Genomic DNA, 21,135 nt, shown 5'->3' on the forward strand with positions numbered 1-21,135 from the left:
TTTAAATGAGTACCCCATCTCTGTATCCCACACATACAATTATCTGTAAGTTCTCTTAGTCGAGCAGTCCTAAATCATTGACAAGCATACCCATAACATGATGCAGCCACCACTATGCATGAAAATATGGAGAGTGATACTCCGTACTGTGTTGTATTGGATTTTCCCTAAACATAACACTTTGTATTCAGGACAAAGTGCTTTGCTGTTTTACTGCCTTATAGCAAACAGGAAGTTCTGAAATATTTTATTCTGCACAGGCTTCCTCCTTTTCACTCTGTCAATTAGGTTTTTATTTTAACTTTATTTAACCAGGCAAGTCAGTTAAGAACAAATTCTTATTTTCAATGACGGCCTAGGAACAGTGGGTTAACTGCCTGTTCAGGGGCAGAACGACAGATTTGTACCTTGTCAGCTCGGGGTTTGAACTTGCAACCTTCCGGTTACTAGTCCAACACTCTAACCACTAGGCTACCCTGCCGCCTCTACACTCTAACCACTAGGCTACCCTGCCGCCTCTACACTCTAACCACTAGGCTACCCTGCCTCCTCTACACTCTAACCACTAGGCTACCCTGCCCCCTCTACACTCTAACCACTAGGCTACCCTGCCTCCTCTACACTCTAACCACTAGGCTACCCTGCCCCCTCTACACTCTAACCACTAGGCTACCCTGCCTCCTCTACACTCTAACCACTAGGCTACCCTGCCCCCTCTACACTCTAACCACTAGGCTACACTGTCTCCTCTACACTCTAACCACTAGGCTACCCTGCCTCCTCTACACTCTAACCACTAGGCTACCCTGCCGCCTCTACACTCTAACCACTAGGCTACACTGCCTCCTCTACACTCTAACCACTAGGCTACCCTGCCTCCTCTACACTCTAACCACTAGGCTACCCTGCCTCCTCTACACTCTAACCACTAGGCTACCCTGCCCCCTCTACACTCTAACCACTAGGCTACCCTGCCTCCTCTACACTCTAACCACTAGGCTACCCTGCCTCCTCTACACTCTAACCACTAGGCTACCCTGCCGCCTCTACACTCTAACCACTAGGCTACACTGCCTCCTCTACACTCTAACCACTAGGCTACCCTGCCTCCTCTACACTCTAACCACTAGGCTACCCTGCCTCCTCTACACTCTAACCACTAGGCTACCCTGCCCCCTCTACACTCTAACCACTAGGCTACCCTGCCTCCTCTACACTCTAACCACTAGGCTACCTACCGCCTCTACACTCTAACCACTAGGCTACCCTGCCTCCTCTACACTCTAACCACTAGGCTACCCTGCCGCCTCTACACTCTAACCACTAGGCTACCCTGCCGCCCCGGTTGGTATTGTCAAATCAAATTTGATTGATCACTTTACACATATTTAGCAGATGTGGGTGTGGTGAAATGCTTGTGTTCTGAGGTTCAACAGTGCAGTAATATCGAAACAATTCACAAAAAACAACAACACACAAATCTAAAAGTGAAAGAATGGAATTAAGTAATATATAAATATTAGATTCGGCAATATCGGAGTGGCATTAACTGAAATACAGTAGAATAGAATACAGTATATAAAAAAATGTAAAAAGAAAATATTTCACCTTTTTTAAACCAGGTAGGCTAGTTGAGAACACCTTTATTTAACCAGGTAGGCTAGTTGAGAACACCTTTATTTAACCAGGTAGGCTAGTTGAGAACACCTTTATTTAACCAGGTAGGCTAGTTGAGAACACCTTTATTTATCCAGGTAGGCTAGTTGAGAACACCTTTATTTAACCAGGTAGGCTAGTTGAGAACACCTTTATTTAACCAGGTAGGCTAGTTGAGAACACCTTTATTTAACCAGGTAGGCTAGTTGAGAACACCTTTATTTAACCAGGTAGGCTAGTTGAGAACACCTTTATTTAACCAGGTAGGCTAGTTGAGAACACCTTTATTTAACCAGGTAGGCTAGTTGAGAACACCTTTATTTAACCAGGTAGGCTAGTTGAGAACACCTTTATTTAACCAGGTAGGCTAGTTGAGAACACCTTTATTTATCCAGGTAGGCTAGTTGAGAACACCTTTATTTAACCTGGTAGGCTAGTTGAGAACACCTTTATTTAACCAGGTAGGCTAGTTGAGAACACCTTTATTTAACCAGGTAGGCTAGTTGAGAACACCTTTATTTAACCAGGTAGGCTAGTTGAGAACACCTTTATTTAACCAGGTAGGCTAGTTGAGAACACCTTTATTTATCCAGGTAGGCTAGTTGAGAACACCTTTATTTAACCTGGTAGGCTAGTTGAGAACACCTTTATTTAACCAGGTAGGCTAGTTGAGAACACCTTTATTTAACCAGGTAGGCTAGTTGAGAACACCTTTATTTAACCTGGTAGGCTAGTTGAGAACACCTTTATTTAACCAGGTAGGCTAGTTGAGAACACCTTTATTTAACCAGGTAGGCTAGTTGAGAACACCTTTATTTAACCAGGTAGGCTAGTTGAGAACACCTTTATTTAACCAGGTATGGAGTAAACAATTAACAAGTCAATAACACATTAGAAAACAAAGGGGGAGTCTATATAAAATGTGTGCAAAAGGCATGAGGAGGTAGGCGAATAATTACAATCTTGCAGATTAACACTCGAGTGATAAATGATCAAATCAAAATCAAATCAAATTTATTTATATAGCCCTTCGTACATCAGCTGATATCTCAAAGTGCTGTACAGAAACCCAGCCTAAAACCCCAAACAGCAAGCAATGCAGGTGTAGAAGCACGGTGGCTAGGAAAAACTCCCTAGAAAAGGCCAATACCTAGGAAGAAACTTAGAGAGGAACCAGGCTATGTGGGTTGGCCAGTCCTCTTCTGGCTGTGCCGGGTGGAGATTATAACAGAACATGGCCAAGCTGTTCAAATGTTCATAAATGATCAGATGGTCATGTACAGGTAGAGATATTGGTGTGCAAAAGAGCAGAAAAGTAAATAAATAAAAACAGTATGGGGATGAGGTAGGTGAGAAAGGGTGGGCTATTTACCAATAGACTATGTACAGCTGAGATGAATAAAGCTGTATTTAAACAATGTTAGAGTGGCTAGTTTGGACAGCTACTCATTCCAGGGTTTTTCTTTATTTTGACTGTTTTCTACATTGTAGAAATAATAGTGAAGAAACTATTAAATAACACATATGGAATCATGTAGTAACCCCAAAAAGTGTTTAAACAAATACAAATATATTTTATAATATTGATGACAGCTTTGCACACTCTTGGCATTCTCTCAACCAGCTTCATGAGATAGTCACCTGGAATGCATTTCAATCAACATTTATGCCTTTTTAATTTGTGGAACTTCTTTCTTAAATGCGTTTGAGACAATGAGTTGTGTTTTGACAAGGTAGGGATGGTATACAGAATATAGCCCTATTTGGGTAAATACCCAAGTCCATATTATGGCGAGAACCGCTCACATAATCAAAGACAAAACAACAGTCCATCATTACTTTAAGACATGAAGGTCAGTCAAGAACTTTCAAAGTTTGTGTGCAGTCGTAAAAACCATCAAGCTCTGTGATGAAAACTGGCTCTCATGAGGACCGTCACAGGAAAGGAAGACCCAGAGTTAACCTTTCTAAATAAACACGTGGACGAAGTCACTGGGTGAGAAAAGTGTTCTGAAGAACCTGTACATCATCATCTTTACCCCCTGTATGTAGCTTTACAATGTCATCTCAGTCATAACACTATAAATAAGGACCTGGTAATAGCTTTGGCGTTTCCCCTCTCGGAGTTGGTATTAACCATTTCCTGTCTTGTAATTTGTCTGTCTTTTATGAGTCATGGTATGGATGCTGGGTATAAAAAAAAATTCAGTCAGCTGGGCGCCAGTGTATATATACACCACCAGAGTCTGGGTGTGTCTGGACCTGTCTGCCAGGGTTGGCAGTGAGTGGACGGTAAACAGTCCTCATCTACCCTGATGTAGCTTGGTTTGCAGTTGAGCTGAGGGATTCCATTTACGCCTGCAGAGAGAAATTGAGAGGTAGAATACACGCTGAGGAGGACCGTTACGTTAAGTTCGTGTGACCTTGGCCATTTTTAGTTTAGATGAATCATTTGGTTTGGTTGTATTTACCTATCTTCTGACATGTATGGATCTGACTGGTTGAGGTGTGTGAGTGTGTGTGATGGGCTTTTAGTAGTGTTTCCTAACTGCAGCTTTCTTTCAACTGATTTACTTAACACATGACCCCTGTTTAGTATCTCTGTCTGATGTTCAGGCAGGAAGTGTTGTTAGTCACTGTTCTGATATCCCTGTGGCAGAGGGCAGGGGTATTCAACTCTTACCCAACTTTTCTACCTGATAACACACCTGGTGTCCCAGGCCTAAATAAGTCCCTGATTTAGAGGAGAACAATGTAAAATGGCAGTAGAACTGATTTCCAGGTCCAAAGTTAATTTAGAGTTGTATAGGCCCCTCTGCAGAGCTCTGCTATGGGCTTGAGTATTACTAAATTGATCACAAACATTTTGAAGCTGAGCCATTTACTCGTGCTCTGCTGGGCAGTACAGTCTTATCTGACTAAGATCGTAACATGATGTCAGAAGTACTTCAACATTGTCCAATATAAGACAGGAGAGATTTTTTTCACAGAAAATAATCATGTTCCTCGAGTTGTCGGAGTTTAGAGTGACGAAAAGTAGCCAACAGCTAACTGCTCTCATGTCCCTTCATTGAGCAGAGCAGACCAAGAGGAGCCGTTGCTACGGATACGTAGACTCAGAACCATGAGCAGAGCGTGCTGTGTGCAGGGAGGGAGTGAGTGACCGAGAGAAGCAGCTAATGGATTTACTGATGGAAGAAGTTATTTCTGGTTTCGGGCCGGGCCTTAAATGTTGCAGAAGCAATCAGGCCTGGGTAGCATAGGGCCTGAACGTCGTGGGCCTGGGTAGCCTAGGGCCTGAACGTCGTGGGCCTGGGTAGCGTAGGGCCTGGGTGGCATAGGGCCTGAACATCGTGGGCCTGGGTAGCGTAGAGCCTGGGTAGCGTAGGGCCTGGACGTCGTGGGCCTGGGTAGCGTAGGGCCTGGATGTCGTGGGCCTGGGTAGCGTAGGGCCTGGACGTCGTGGGCCTGGGTAGCGTAGGGCCTGGACGTCGTGGGCCTGGGTAGCGTAGGGCCTGGACGTCGTGGGCCTGGGTAGCGTAGGGCCTGGACGTCGTGGGCCTGGGTAGCGTAGGGCCTGGACGTCGTGGGCCTGGGTAGCGTAGGGCCTGGACGTCGTGGGCCTGGGTAGCGTAGGGCCTGGACGTCGTGGGCCTGGGTAGCGTAGGGCCTGGACGTCGTGGGCCTGGGTAGCGTAGGGCCTGGACGTCGTGGGCCTGGGTAGCGTAGGGCCTGGACGTCGTGGGCCTGGGTAGCGTAGGGCCTGGACGTCGTGGGCCTGGGTAGCGTAGGGCCTGGACGTCGTGGGCCTGGGTAGCGTAGGGCCTGGACGTCGTGGGCCTGGGTAGCGTAGGGCCTGGACGTCGTGGGCCTGGGTAGCGTAGGGCCTGGACGTCGTGGGCCTGGGTAGCGTAGGGCCTGGACGTTATGCCCGTGCAGGGCTCTACTCTGCTAGTGTTTTGCTCTGTGAGGCTCAGGCCTAGTGTTCTCTAAGCAGCGACCAGCCATGCTGACACGTAGACAAAGGGAACGTCCATCCCCTTACTGTTTTGCTGCTCCAAAACAGTAACAAAACTAAGGTGATACAATGAATCACAACGTTAGGACCGACACAGGCTCGGCTAAGTCAGGTGGTCACCATAGAGATGTACGAGAGAGAACATCTCTTTCCAATAGCAGCTTCTGTGACTAGCCTGGTCAGCTCCATTTAAGGGCTATCAGGCTTTGGTACAAATGTGTCCTCAATCCAACTCTTAAGTTTGTCGGCCATGTTGCTAACCCACTTCACTTTCTCTCACCTTGACAGCCCCCGGGAACGAGGACACGGTGACGTTTCGGCGTGAGCGTAGTACGTTCCGTCGGCAGGCAGTGCGGCGGCGGCACAACGCAGGGAGTAACCCCACGCCCCCCTCCTCCCTCATCGGATCACCTCTCAGGTACGCTCCGCAATGCATGCTGGGCCGTCCACGGACAGGCTCAGGGGTCAGGGTCAGCTGTGCATGTTGGCTAACGGACATGGAGGGAGTCCGGGAGGGTACCCTTTGCAGTGTATGTTGGGTAATCGTAAAGGACAGGGATATGGGGTTTCTGGGTAGAGCTGTGCATGTTGGGTAATGGACATGGTCAAAGGTGGGGCTCGGGGGTCATGCAGCAGGTTCCACTCTTCCCTTCCATCTACTTCCATCAAACTATTTCACACTCATTCCTTCCTCTAACACCAGTGTAGGGAGGGGGATTAGGTCCTGTTACTGGAAGGCAGGGAGGGGGATTAGGTCCTGTCCTGTTACTGGAAGGCAGGGAGGGGGATTAGATCCTGTCACTGGAAGGCAGGGAGGGGGATTAGATCCTGTTCTGTCACTGGAAGGCAGGGAGGGGGATTAGGTCCTGTTCTGTCACTGGAAGGCAGGGAGGGGGATTAGGTCCTGTCACTGGAAGGCAGGGAGGGGGATTAGGTCCCGTCCTGTCACTGGAAGGCAGGGAGGGGGATTAGGTCCTGTCACTGGAAGACGGGGAGGGGGATTAGGTCCTGTCCTGTCACTGGAAGGCAGGGAGGGGGATTAGGTCCTGTTCTGTCACTGGAAGGCAGGGAGGGGGATTAGGTCCTGTTCTGTCACTGGAAGGCAGGGAGGGGGATTAGGTCCTGTCACTGGAAGGCAGGGAGGGGGATTAGGTCCCGTCCTGTCACTGGAAGGCAGGGAGGGGGATTAGGTCCTGTTCTGTCACTGGAAGGCAGGGAGGGGGATTAGGTCCTGTTCTGTCACTGGAAGGCAGGGAGGGGGATTAGGTCCCGTTCTGTCACTGGAAGGCAGGGAGGGGGATTAGGTCCTGTCACTGGAAGACGGGGAGGGGGATTAGGTCCTGTCCTGTCACTGGAAGGCAGGGAGGGGGATTAGGTCCTGTTCTGTCACTGGAAGGCAGGGAGGGGGATTAGGTCCTGTTCTGTCACTGGAAGGCAGGGAGGGGGATTAGGTCCTGTTCTGTCACTGGAAGGCAGGGAGGGGGATTAGATCCTGTCACTGGAAGGCAGGGAGGGGGATTAGATCCTGTCACTGGAAGGCAGGGAGGGGGATTAGGTCCTGTCACTGGAAGACGGGGAGGGGGATTAGGTCCTGTCCTGTCACTGGAAGGCAGGGAGGGGGATTAGGTCCTGTCCTGTCACTGGAAGGCAGGGAGGGGGATTAGGTCCTGTCCTGTCACTGGAAGGCAGGGAGGGGGATTAGGTCCTGTCCTGTCACTGGAAGGCAGGGAGGGGGATTAGGTCCTGTCCTGTCACTGGAAGGCAGGGAGGGGGATTAGGTCCTGTCCTGTCACTGGAAGGCAGGGAGGGGGATTAGGTCCTGTCCTGTCACTGGAAGGCAGGGAGGGGGATTAGATCCTGTCACTGGAAGGCAGGGAGGGGGATTAGATCCTGTCACTGGAAGGCAGGGAGGGGGATTAGATCCTGTCACTGGAAGGCAGGGAGGGGGATTAGATCCTGTCACTGGAAGGCAGGGAGGGGGATTAGGTCCTGTCACTGGAAGGCAGGGAGGGGATTAGGTCCTGTCCTGTCACTGGAAGGCAGGGAGGGGGATTAGGTCCTGTCACTGGAAGACAGGGAGGGGGATTAGGTCCTGTCCTGTCACTGGAAGGCAGGGATTAGGTCCTGTCCTGTCACTGGAAGGCAGGGAGGGGGATTAGGTCCTGTCCTGTTACTGGAAGGCAGGGAGGGGGATTAGATCCTGTCACTGGAAGGCAGGGAGGGGGATTAGATCCTGTCACTGGAAGGCAGGGAGGGGGATTAGATCCTGTTCTGTCACTGGAAGGCAGGGAGGGGGATTAGGTCCTGTTCTGTCACTGGAAGGCAGGGAGGGGGATTAGGTCCTGTCCTGTCACTGGAAGGCAGGGAGGGGGATTAGGTCCTGTCCTGTCACTGGAAGGCAGGGAGGGGGATTAGGTCCTGTCCTGTCACTGGAAGGCAGGGAGGGGGATTAGATCCTGTCACTGGAAGGCAGGGAGGGGGATTAGATCCTGTCACTGGAAGGCAGGGAGGGGGATTAGATCCTGTCACTGGAAGGCAGGGAGGGGGATTAGATCCTGTCACTGGAAGGCAGGGAGGGGGATTAGGTCCTGTCACTGGAAGGCAGGGAGGGGGATTAGGTCCTGTCCTGTCACTGGAAGGCAGGGAGGGGGATTAGGTCCTGTCACTGGAAGACAGGGAGGGGGATTAGGTCCTGTCCTGTCACTGGAAGGCAGGGATTAGGTCCTGTCCTGTCACTGGAAGGCAGGGAGGGGGATTAGGTCCTGTCCTGTTACTGGAAGGCAGGGAGGGGGATTAGATCCTGTCACTGGAAGGCAGGGAGGGGGATTAGATCCTGTTCTGTCACTGGAAGGCAGGGAGGGGGATTAGGTCCTGTTCTGTCACTGGAAGGCAGGGAGGGGGGTTAGATCCTGTCACTGGAAGGCAGGGAGGGGGATTAGATCCTGTCACTGGAAGGCAGGGAGGGGGATTAGGTCCTGTCACTGGAAGACGGGGAGGGGGATTAGGTCCTGTCCTGTCACTGGAAGGCAGGGAGGGGGATTAGGTCCTGTCCTGTCACTGGAAGGCAGGGAGGGGGATTAGGTCCTGTCCTGTCACTGGAAGGCAGGGAGGGGGATTAGGTCCTGTCCTGTCACTGGAAGGCAGGGAGGGGGATTAGGTCCTGTCCTGTCACTGGAAGGCAGGGAGGGGGATTAGGTCCTGTCCTGTCACTGGAAGGCAGGGAGGGGGATTAGATCCTGTCACTGGAAGGCAGGGAGGGGGATTAGATCCTGTCACTGGAAGGCAGGGAGGGGGATTAGATCCTGTCACTGGAAGGCAGGGAGGGGGATTAGATCCTGTCACTGGAAGGCAGGGAGGGGGATTAGGTCCTGTCACTGGAAGGCAGGGAGGGGGATTAGGTCCTGTCCTGTCACTGGAAGGCAGGGAGGGGGATTAGGTCCTGTCACTGGAAGACAGGGAGGGGGATTAGGTCCTGTCCTGTCACTGGAAGGCAGGGATTAGGTCCTGTCCTGTCACTGGAAGGCAGGGAGGGGGATTAGGTCCTGTCACTGGAAGGCAGGGAGGGGGATTAGGTCCTGTCCTGTCACTGGAAGGCAGGGAGGGGGATTAGATCCTGTTCTGTCACTGGAAGACAGGGAGGGGGATTAGGTCCTGTCACTGGAAGACAGGGAGGGGGATTAGGTCCTGTCCTGTCACTGGAAGGCAGGGAGGGGGATTAGGTCCTGTCACTGGAAGGCAGGGAGGGGGATTAGGTCCTGTCCTGTCACTGGAAGGCAGGGAGGGGGATTAGATCCTGTTCTGTCACTGGAAGGCAGGGAGGGGGATTAGGTCCTGTCCTGTCAGTGGAAGGCAGGGAGGGGGATTAGGTCCCGTCCTCTACTCTGGAAGGCAGGGAGGGGGATTAGATCCTGTCACTGGAAGGCAGGGAGGGGGATTAGATCCTGTCACTGGAAGGCAGGGAGGGGGATTAGATCCTGTCACTGGAAGGCAGGGAGGGGGATTAGGTCCTGTCCTGTCAGTGGAAGGCAGGGAGGGGGATTAGGTCCCGTCCTCTACTCTGGAAGGCAGGGAGGGGGATTAGGTCCCGTCCTCTACTCTGGAAGGCAGGGAGGGGGATTCCTTGTACCATTGCCTCATGGTGCATGATGTGTTTCTCTCTTCCTTCTTTCCTTTCTCCTGTATGAGTTTAACTTTTCCTTGTGTTTGTTTCTCTTTTGGGGTTTTCAATCTGTTTCTCCTTTACTTCCCAAATCAAATCGTGACATTTCCTGTGTTATTTCGAGCAGAAACAAGGAAACTCCTAACAGACTAATTCAGAGCTGAGCTGGTCGGCCAAGCATGTGTCCCGAGGTGGAGGTGGAGGAGGAGCAGGAGGACGGCATGCTCATATTTGGGATGATGAGATAACGATGGCTTTCTTTAAGGATCGGCAGAGTGTTAGAGAAACCGTTTTGAGACTGTTGAGCATTTTGAATCTTATTGATCCCAGACTGCCAGTGGCTGACAGGCTACTTTCTCCTCGTTTAACATTTCAGTGGCTAAGTAACATTTAGAAATATGATCTTGCAGGGGAATAACACAAAACTTATTTGCCTATAGTTATGTCCAGGAATGTGCAGCAGCAGCATATGGTTGATAAGTTAGGACACCTCCTTGGTTGGAAGGGTCACTTTCTGATTGAAAATGGGGTGAAATCAATGTTTCAAATTTAGAGTTAAATCTACACAGTGCCAAGACCAGGACATCTGGGCACTATTGTCAAAGGACGCAGCGTTTTGTACGGCAAAAATAGTCTGCATCTACCTGGGGGAAAAGGAGAGGAAGCTGACTTTTAAAGTATAGATTTTAAAGATGATGGATGTATGCTATAGCATCGACATCTCTCCCTCTGAAGTGCATCCTGAGGACACTAACCTGCCAGATCAGGACGCTTTGTCTTATTGAGCCGATCGAGCTGAGGCATACTGCCATGCATATCTCTGAGAGGGATGGTATGGAAGCTAACAGTACAGACTTGTAATGGTGTAGACGAGGGTATATACGCACGTATTTTTCAGTGGGTACTGCGTATACTCACTTCTTAATCCCCATGATTCGTATCAAGACAGTGTAGTGGAGGTATGCACGGGTATCAATTAATACAACTGATTGAACAGATCAGAATGTTTAGCTTGATAAACTATATATATATATTTATATATTCCCATTTTAGGCACAGCAATGTGCGCACGGTGGTAAGCAAAACACTGTTCTGAAATGCACACCGGCACATGGAAGCGGTTTCATGGACAGATGGAAATAACCGTTGTAGAAAGAAGGGGAGATCTAAAGATGCAACAACTATCTTAAGTTGCTATTAGAGACCAGGATATAATGCCTTTGGCTGCTAGACAATGAAAGGAAACCAATAGAACAGGAGAACATTTGAGGAATTAATCAAATGTATTTATAAAGCCCTTCTTAAGTCAGCTGATGTCACAAAGTGCTGTAAAGAAACCCAGTCGAAAATCCCAAACTGCAAGCAATGCCGGTGTAGAAGCACGGTGGCTAGTAAAAACTCCCTAGAAAGGCCAGAACCTAGGAAGAAACCTAGAGAGGAACCAGGCTATGAGGGGTGGCCAGTCCTCTTCTGGCTGTGTCAGGTGGAGATTATAACAGAACCAAACAACAGTGCTAGGTGGCTGTACTACAGAAACACCGCTAACCAAACAACAGTGCTAGGTGGCTGTACTATAGAAACACCGCTAACCAAACAGGGCTAGGTGTCTGTACTATAGAAACACCGCTAACCAAACAGGGCTAGGTGTCTGTACTATAGAAACACCGCTAACCAAACAGGGCTAGGTGTCTGTACTATAGAAACACCTCTAACCAAACAGGGCTAGGTGTCTGTACTACAGAAACACCGCTAACCAAACAGGGCTAGGTGTCTGTACTATAGAAACACCGCTAACCAAACAGGGCTAGGTGTCTGTACTACAGAAACCCTGCTAACCAAACAGGGCTAGGTGTCTGTACTACAGACACACCGCTAACCAAACAGGGCTAGATGTCTACTATAGAAACCCTGCTAACCAAACAGGGCTAGGTGTCTGTACTATAGAAACACCGCTAACCAAACAGGGCTAGGTGTCTGTACTATAGAAACACCGCTAACCAAACAGGGCTAGGTGTCTGTACTATAGAAACACCGCTAACCAAACAGGGCTAGGTGTCTGTACTATAGAAACACCGCTAACCAAACAGGGCTAGATGTCTACTATAGAAACCCTGCTAACCAAACAGGGCTAGGTGTCTGTACTATAGAAACACCGCTAACCAAACAGGGCTAGGTGTCTGTACTATAGAAACACCTCTAACCAAACAGGGCTAGATGTCTACTATAGAAACCCTGCTAACCAAACAGGGCTAGGTGTCTGTACTACAGACACACCGCTAACCAAACAGTGCTAGGTGTCTGTACTATAGAAACACCGCTAACCAAACAGGGCTAGGTGTCTGTACTACAGACACACCGCTAACCAAACAGTGCTAGGTGTCTGTACTATAGAAACACCGCTAACCAAACAGGGCTAGGTGTCTGTACTATAGAAACACCGCTAACCAAACAGGGCTAGGTGTCTGTACTATAGAAACCCTGCTAACCAAACAGGGCTAGGTGTCTGTACTATAGAAACACCGCTAACCAAACAGGGCTAGGTGTCTGTACTATAGAAACACCGCTAACCAAACAGGGCTAGGTGTCTGTACTATAGAAACCCTGCTAACCAAACAGGGCTAGGTGTCTGTACTATAGAAACACCGCTAACCAAACAGGGCTAGGTGTCTGTACTATAGAAACACCGCTAACCAAACAGGCCTTTGTCTCCACACGTCTCCAGGGTTAATTAGAGTATACACACGTCTCCAGGTACCACTACACCACTGGAGACTTGAGGCAGGTCCCAAATGGCACCATATTCCCTATTTCGTGCACTACTTTTGACCAGGGCCGACAGGGCTCCGTATAGATTATAGGCAATAAGATGCCATTTGGGACGCATCCTTGGACGACCAGCCTCCTGCTTCTCCCTCCTGCTCCTCCTCCCTGTACCAGCCTTGTAGTGGTGGACCAGCCTCCTACTCCTCCTCCCTGTACCAGCCTTGTAGTGGTGGACCGGACCGGCCTCCTAGTGGTGGACCGGACCGGCCTCCTAGTGGTGGACCGGACCGGCCTCCTAGTGGTGGACCGGCCCGGCCTCCTAGTGGTGGACCGGCCCGGCCTCCTAGTGGTGGACCGGACCGGCCTCCTAGTGGTGGACCGGACCGGCCTCCTAGTGGTGGACCGGACCGGCCTCCTAGTGGTGGACCGGACCGGCCTCCTAGCCTCCTAGTGGTGGACCGGCCTCCTAGTGGTGGACCGGGCCTCCTAGTGGTGGACCGGGCCTCCTAGTGGTGGACCGGCCTTCACCCTCCTGCTTCTCTTCACTGTACCAGCCTTCTAGGGGTGGACCCTATCACCTACTGCATCTTTGACTGAGTACACGTCCTCCCCCTTTCCGATGTACTTTCTTAGTCTGCCATTTTTATAAATGTCCTATTGTCTTCCCTGCTCTTATTCTCACAACTTATTTCCCATGATATTTTATCTGATATTTAAAACATTTTATATCTAACTAGTGTTTATCTCCTTCCTCCACATCTCGTCTGTTGTTACTGTGCTTCACCTCCCATATTGTATCTCATCTGTCTCCCTGTCCTCGTTCCCATGTCCCCCTCTCCTCCTGTCCCTGTCACTCTTCTCCTCCATTCAGTCTTCAGGAGGCTCTCAGCCAGGCCTCCCAGCCTTCTACTTCCCAGGTGAAAGGTCAACCTTCCAGAACCCCGTCCCAGGTGACCGTGCTGAGCGCTAGCGCCTCCCTGCTGGCCAGGAATGGAAGTGCACACCTGGAGGGCTCTCAGGACAAGGCCTCTACCGTAGGCACTACCAGCCTGCAGGATGACTTCGGTAGGGAAGTGTAACATAATGTACTACAGTGGGGTAACTGGTCTAGGAACAGTGGGTTAACTGGTCTAGGAACAGTGGGTTAACTGGTCTAGGAACAGTGGGTTAACTGGTCTAGGAACAGTGGGTTAACTGGTCTAGGAACAGTGGGTTAACTGGTCTAGGAACAGTGGGTTAACTGGTCTAGGAACAGTGGGTTAACTGGTCTAGGAACAGTGGGTTAACTGGTCTAGGAACAGTGGGTTAACTGGTCTAGGAACAGTGGGTTAACTGGTCTAGGAACAGTGGGTTAACTGGTCTAGGAACAGTGGGTTAACTGGTCTAGGAACAGTGGGTTAACTGGTCTAGGAACAGTGGGTTAACTGCCTTGTTCAGGGGCAGAACGACATATTTTGTACCTTGTCATTTTGGTGATTCGATCTTCCAACCTTTTGGTTACTAGTCCAACGCTCTATCCACTAGGCTACGCTACCGCCCCAAGGTAGTTGGGTGGGCTATTTTCAGATGGTGGACTGATATCATCGGCCAATGAGATCAGAGTGTGTGGGCCTAACTACAGGTGGTCATGGGTTGCATCCCAAATCGAAACCCTATTCCTTACATATGGTGCTACCTGGTTAAAAGGTGTGCACTTTGTAGGGCAGTGGTCACCAACCAGTCGATCGCGACCGACAGTTCGATCTCCTAGTTGATCACAAAAAAAACCCACTAAAGCCTTCCATTCCTATTTATTTAATTTGTTTCGTTTAAATCATATTCTTTAATGGATTTTTTAAATTTGTTAAAAATGTGTGCTTTTCTTTTTCCAATGTGTTACCTGTAGTAAACCACAGAATAATTAGCTAATGTGTAGTGTGGTTGTTTTTGTTGTGATTTGTTGTTTCATGGATTGTAAAAGACTAATTCTAAAATAGACTGTACGTCAATAACATAATGTTAATGTGTTTATTCAGCACGGTCATCTTTATGTACGGTACATTTTACTACACTTTACTACCCTTCTCCAACACTTTACGTTGGTTTTCGATTCAGAGTAACAGGCTGTGTGTTGTGTTGTGCTTCCAGGGAAGAACACTTCCTCCTTGTACGAGGCGGAGGGATGTGACATGTCCCTGGTTAACTTTGAACCTGCAACACGACGCGCCTCCAATAACATATGGTTAGTTCATCAACCACAACAGGGAAATAGCTCCCTATTCCCTATATACTACTTTTGACCAGAGCCCCATTTTTGAAGTGACCGTGTCCTTGTTTTACCTCAACAGGGACACAGACTCCCACCTCTCCAGATCTACCTCAGTTCGCTTTTACCCTCATGACCTGGTGAGTGATCATCTGTGTGTGTGTGTGTGACGTCAGTTGTGTTTTTACCATCCTTGTAACTGTCGTTGCTTCTGTGGAGAGATTTTTTTTCTTCTAAAACCTAAAACAACGGAAGCATCAGGCTCTCGGTTTGAGTTGAGCTTTTGATTTCCTGAGTCGGCTCATTACACTGGTATCGTCTTACTTTAATCTGTTTTGTTTTGTTTTTCAAGACCCAAGGCACTTTTTCAGTCCCGAAGCCCAAGAAACACACACTTATCTTTCTGGAACATATGGACATTTAAAAATATATATCAATTACTTTTTGGAGGGTTTAATGTATCAACTACAGTACCAGTCAAATGTTTGGACACACCGACTCATTCAAGGGTTTTTCTTATTTTTAAAAAAACTAACTTTTCTACATTGTAGAATAATAGTGAAGACATCAACTATGGTACGCCAGTGTCCCTCCCTCCTGATTTTTTTTGTGTGTGTGTGTTTGTTTTGTACAGATCCGTCTGAACCGTCTCCTAACCATTGACCCAGAGTTGTTAGAACAACAGGATGTCGACCTGAGCCCAGAGCTCCAGGATGCTCCTTTAGACCTGGATGACCAAGCCACGGCTACAGCACACCAGGCCAAACAGCACTACCGCTTCTGGCTGCTGCCTTACCTGTGGGTCGGCCTGCACTTTGACAGACTCACTTTGTTGGCTCTGTTTGACAGGTTAGTTTGTTGGTTAACAGGTGAAGTTACTGAAGTATATCCCCCGAAGAATGGACATTGGTCACTAACCTTAGACCAGGAGTTTTTCCCATTGGTCACTAACCTTAGACCAGGAGTTTTCCCCATTGGTCACTAACCTTAGACCAGGAGTTTTCCCCATTGGTCACTAACCTTAGACCAGGAGTTTTTCCCTCATTGGGCACTAACCTTAGACCAGGAGTTTTTCCCTCATTGGGCACTAACCTTAGACCAGGAGTTTTTCCCTCATTGGGCACTAACCTTAGACCAGGAGTTTTTCCCCCATTGGTCACTAACCTTAGACCAGGAGTTTTTCCCCCCATTGGTCACTAACCTTAGACCAGGAGTTGTTCCCCATTGGTCACTAACCTTAGACCAGGAGTTGTTCCCCATTGGTCACTAACCTTAGACCAGGAGTTGTTCCCCATTGGTCACTAACCTTAGACCAGGAGTTGTTCCCCATTGGTCACTAACCTTAGACCAGGAGTTGTTCCCCATTGGTCACTAACCTTAGACCAGGAGTTGTTCCCCATTGGTCACTAACCTTAGACCAGGAGTTGTTCCCCATTGGTCACTAACCTTAGACCAGGAGTTGTTCCCCATTGGTCACTAACCTTAGACCAGGAGTTGTTCCCCATTGGTCACTAACCTTAGACCAGGAGTTGTTCCCCATTGGTCACTAACCTTAGACCAGGAGTTGTTCCCCATTGGTCACTAACCTTAGACCAGGAGTTGTTCCCCATTGGTCACTAACCTTAGACCAGGAGTTGTTCCCCATTGGTCACTAACCTTAGACCAGGAGTTGTTCCCCATTGGTCACTAACCTTAGACCAGGAGTTGTTCCCCATTGGTCACTAACCTTAGACCAGGAGTTGTTCCCCATTGGTCACTAACCTTAGACCAGGAGTTGTTCCCCATTGGTCACTAACCTTAGACCAGGAGTTGTTCCCCATTGGTCACTAACCGTAGACCAGGAGTTGTTCCCCATTGGTCACTAACCTTAGACCAGGAGTTGTTCCCCATTGGTCACTAACCTTAGACCAGGAGTTGTTCCCCATTGGTCACTAACCTTAGACCAGGAGTTGTTCCCCATTGGTCACTAACCTTAGACCAGGAGTTGTTCCCCATTGGTCACTAACCTTAGACCAGGAGTTGTTCCCCATTGGTCACTAACCTTAGACCAGGAGTTGTTCCCCATTGGTCACTAACCTTAGACCAGGAGTTGTTCCCCATTGGTCACTAACCTTAGACCAGGAGTTGTTCCCCATTGGTCACTAACCTTAGACCAGGAGTTGTTCCCCATTGGTCACTAACCTTAGACCAGGAGTTGTTCCCCATTGGTCACTAACCTTAGACCAGGAGTTGTTCCCCACCCCATTGGTCACTAACCTTAGACCAGGAGTTGTTCCCCATTGGTCACTAACCTTAGACCAGGAGTTGTTCCCCATTGGTCACTAACCTTAGACCAGGAGTTGTTCCCCATTGGTCACTAACCTTAGACCAGGAGTTGTTCCCCATTGGTCACTAACCTTAGACCAGGAGTTGTTCCCCATTGGTCACTAACCTTAGACCAGGAGTTGTTCCCCATTGGTCACTAACCTTAGACCAGGAGTTGTTCCCCATTGGTCACTAACCTTAGACCAGGAGTTGTTCCCCATTGGTCCTAACCTTAGACCAGGAGTTGTTCCCCATTGGTCACTAACCTTAGACCAGGAGTTGTTCCCCATTGGTCACTAACCTTAGACCAGGAGTTGTTCCCCATTGGTCACTAACCTTAGACCAGGAGTTGTTCCCCATTGGTCAGGCCACATGGTCAAGAAAAGCCTGTATTTAGTTGTGAGAATATAATATTTGATATCCTATGTTCTCCCTGTACAACAGAAACCGTGAGGTTCTGGAAAACATCCTATCAGTGGTGCTTGCCGTCCTGGTGGCCTTTCTGGGGTCAATCCTATTGGTCGGCGGTTTCTTCACTGATATCTGGGTGTTCCAGTTCTGCCTCGTCATCGCCAGCTGTCAGTACTCACTACTCAAGGTCCACTTTTTTACATTTTTTTACTCACGTTTTTTAGTCACCAGCAGACAATTATGCAGAGCAACTTAGTTACAATCGAATCGCCTTCAACTTCAGGAAGTGAAACAACCACCAGTCATTGAGAAAAGCTGCTTCTACTGTCACACTTTATGACATTTATTTAACCTGGTTGTTTAAAAAAAATATATAATGTTTATATTTCTTTCTATGTCAGAGTGTTCAACCAGACTCCTCTTCTCCTCGACATGTAAGCATTATCTCTCTCTTTCTACTCAATATCTGACATGCTCCTTGTTCTGTAGTTATGGGTTCCTCTCCTCTCCCCTGCTTACATGAATTATGTTATTTGATTCTGTGGTCTTACTATAGCCCTCTCTGCCCTGAGGTGAGCTCTCAAAATGGCTTTCTCACTTCGTAGTCAGTCTGTTACTCCCCCTCTCTCTCCCTCACCTCTCTCCCCTCCCCCCGTTTCTCTCTCTCGCTCTCTCTCACCTCTCTCCCCCTCCCCCCGTTTCTCTCTCTCGCTCTCTCTCACCTCTCTCCCCCTCCCCCCGTTTCTCTCTCTCGCTCTCTCTCACCTCTCTCCCCCTCCCCCTGTTTCTCTCTCTCGCTCTCCCTCTCCTCTCTCCCCCTCCCCCTGTTTCTCTCTCTCTCTCTCTCTCGCGCTCTACCCCTCCCCCTCTCTGTCTGTCTTTTATTAATGTGGTCTCCCTACCCTGCTGTAGGCATAGGGCTTTAAATAGCTGACTAGTTTAGACTACAGCTCTCTGTCTCTCGCTCCACCTCTCTAACACACTTTCTCTTTGACACTCTTTACCTTTGTCTGTCTCTCTCTCTCTCTCTCTCTCTCTCTCTCTCTCTCTCTCTCTCTCTCTCTCATTCTTTCTTGCCCTCTCTCTGTGTCTCTCTCTCTCTCTCTGTGTCTCTCTCTCTCTCTGTGTCTCTCTCTCTGTGTCTCTCTCTCTCTGTGTCTCTCTCTCTGTCTCTCTCTCTCTGTGTCTCTCTGTCTCTCTCTCTCTGTGTCTCTCTCTCTCTCTCTTCTCGGTGTCTCTCTCTCTCTCTCTCTTCCTCTCTCTGTGGTCTCTCTCTCTCTCTCTGTGTCTCTCTCTCTCTCTCTCTCTCTCTCTCTCTCTGTGTCTCTCTCTCTCTCTCTGTCTCTCTCTCTCTCTCTTCTGTCTCTCTCTCTCTCTGTCTCTCTCTCTCTCTGTCTCTCTCTCTCTCTCTGGTCTCTCTCTCTCTCTCTCTCTCTGTGTCTCTCTCTCTCTCTCTCTGTGTCTCTCTCTCTCTCTCTCTCTGTGTCTCTGCTGTCTCTCTGTCTCCTCTCTCTCTCTCTTCTCTTCTCTCTCTCTCTCTCTCTCTCTCTCTCTCTCTCTCTCTCTCTGTGTCTCTCTCTCTCTCTCTCTCTCTGTTGTCTCTGTCTCTCTCTCTCTCTCTGGGTTCCTCTGTCTGTCTGTCTCTGACACTTTTTGGGGAGGAAGACATTATTGTTCAGTACCAGTGAAAAGTCAGTTTGGACACACCTACTCATTTCAATTTTATTTTATTTTTTTACTATTTTCTACCATTGTAGAAATAATAGTGAAGACATCAACACTATGAAAATAACACACATGGAATCATGTAGTGACCAAAAAAGTGTTAAACAAATCAATTTTCTTTTTATAATTGAGATTCTTCAAAGTAGCCACCCTTTGCCTTGATGACAGCTTTGAACACTCTTGGTATAAATAAACGGACTGGTTGCTGTATGTCTTGGAAAGCGGACTGGTGCTGTATGTCTGGAAACGGACTGGTGCTGTATGTCTTGGAAACGGACTGGTGCTGTATGTCTTGGAAACGGACTGGTGCTGTATGTCTTGGGAAACTGACTGGTGCTGTATGTCTTGGGAAACTGACTGGTGCTGTATGTCTTGGAAACTGACTGGTGCTGTATGTCTTGGAAACTGACTGGTGCTGTATGTCTTGGGAAACTGACTGGTGCTGTATGTCTTGGAAACTGACTGGTGCTGTATGTCTTGGAAAACTGACTGGTGCTGTATGTCTTGGAAACTGACTGGTGCTGTATGTCTTGGAAACTGACTGGTGCTGTATGTCTTGGAAACTGACTGGTGCCTGTATGTCTTGGAAACTGACTGGTGCTGTATGTCTTGGAAACTGACTGGTGCTGTATGTCTTGGAAACTGACTGGTGCTGTATGTCTTGGAAACGGACTGGTGCTGTATGTCTTGGAAACGGACTGGTGCTGTATGTTTGGAAACGGACTGGTGCCTTGTATGTCTTGGAAACGGACTGGTGCTGTATGTCTGGAACGGACTGGTGCTGTATGTCTTGGAATGTACTTGGAAACTGACTGGTGCTGTATGTCTTGGGAAACTGACTGTGCTGTATGTCTTGGAAACTGACTGGTGCTGTATGTCTTGGAACTGACTGGTGCGTATGTCTTGGAAACTGACCGTTTATCACATCAATGGTGAACGTTGCAGACACCCATCCCAATGTCAGTAGAAAACCTACACACAGGGCAGGTACACACTCACTCTGCCCGAGTTAAACCCGAACTTTCAACTTACCCCGGACCTGAACTTACCCCGGACCCTGAATTACCCGGACCTGAACTTACCCCGGACCTGAATTTACCCCGGACCTGAATTACCCCGGACCTGAATTTACCCACGGACCTGAATTACCCCGCGACCTGAATTTACCCCGGACCCCTGAACTTACCCCGGACCTCAACTTAACCCGAACCTCAACTTAACCCGAATTTAAGCTGATCTTACCCTAAGCTGAACCTCAACTGAACCCGAACCCTGAATCTGAACCCGAACCTCTATGTCTCCAGGTCCATAAAGGACATACAGCCGACTGGCTGATGAAAGACTTTGTTTCTAAACTCCAATTTAACTCAACCCTCCTTCAGGGTTGATGAGTCATTCATCACCTGAAATAAATCAGAATGTGTGGAAATGACTTTTGTCAAAGCAACACGATAACTAGGGCTTTTTACTATGACGGTTGAAACATGTCAAAATGCTCAGTTTTGACACTTTCGCAAAGTAGTTCTTTCTGTAATTCTACATTGTGGTCTATATTAAAAAGGAACTTCTTTATTTAATATAACAGGCTTTTCAACTTCCATATTCGTGCACAATTTCTACTTGAAACACCAAAAGGCAGTCTTGTGGTGGACCCGACTCTACTACTGCCTCTGTGTCTGCCTCTGTGTCTCAGGGCCATAATCGTATCATCGCCTACAGCCGACCCATCTACTTCTGTCTGTGCTGCGTGTTGATCTGGATGTTGGACTACGTCAGTGACAGAACCGGTTCAGCCCGGTTTCACCGTGTATGGTGTCGCCGTCACTAGCTCCCTGGTTCTGTCCTCTGCCAGGG

General features: G+C 48.7%; 1 protein-coding gene across 1 annotated transcript in view; it reads left to right on the plus strand.

Moving 5' to 3' along the window:
• Nucleotides 1-21,135, plus strand: part of pcnx1 (pecanex 1) — a 71,902-nt gene that overhangs the window by 16,938 nt on the left and 33,829 nt on the right. The window contains 9 exon segments of the mRNA XM_031828097.1: nucleotides 5,963-6,092; nucleotides 13,468-13,661; nucleotides 14,724-14,817; nucleotides 14,924-14,981; nucleotides 15,476-15,690; nucleotides 17,590-17,743; nucleotides 17,958-17,990; nucleotides 20,975-21,079; nucleotides 21,081-21,128. Of these exon segments, the coding sequence (XP_031683957.1) occupies nucleotides 5,963-6,092; nucleotides 13,468-13,661; nucleotides 14,724-14,817; nucleotides 14,924-14,981; nucleotides 15,476-15,690; nucleotides 17,590-17,743; nucleotides 17,958-17,990; nucleotides 20,975-21,079; nucleotides 21,081-21,128 (1,031 nt within the window).

Source organism: Oncorhynchus kisutch, linkage group LG7 (genome assembly GCF_002021735.2).
Source record: "Oncorhynchus kisutch isolate 150728-3 linkage group LG7, Okis_V2, whole genome shotgun sequence".
NCBI classification, from domain to species: domain Eukaryota; kingdom Metazoa; phylum Chordata; class Actinopteri; order Salmoniformes; family Salmonidae; genus Oncorhynchus; species Oncorhynchus kisutch.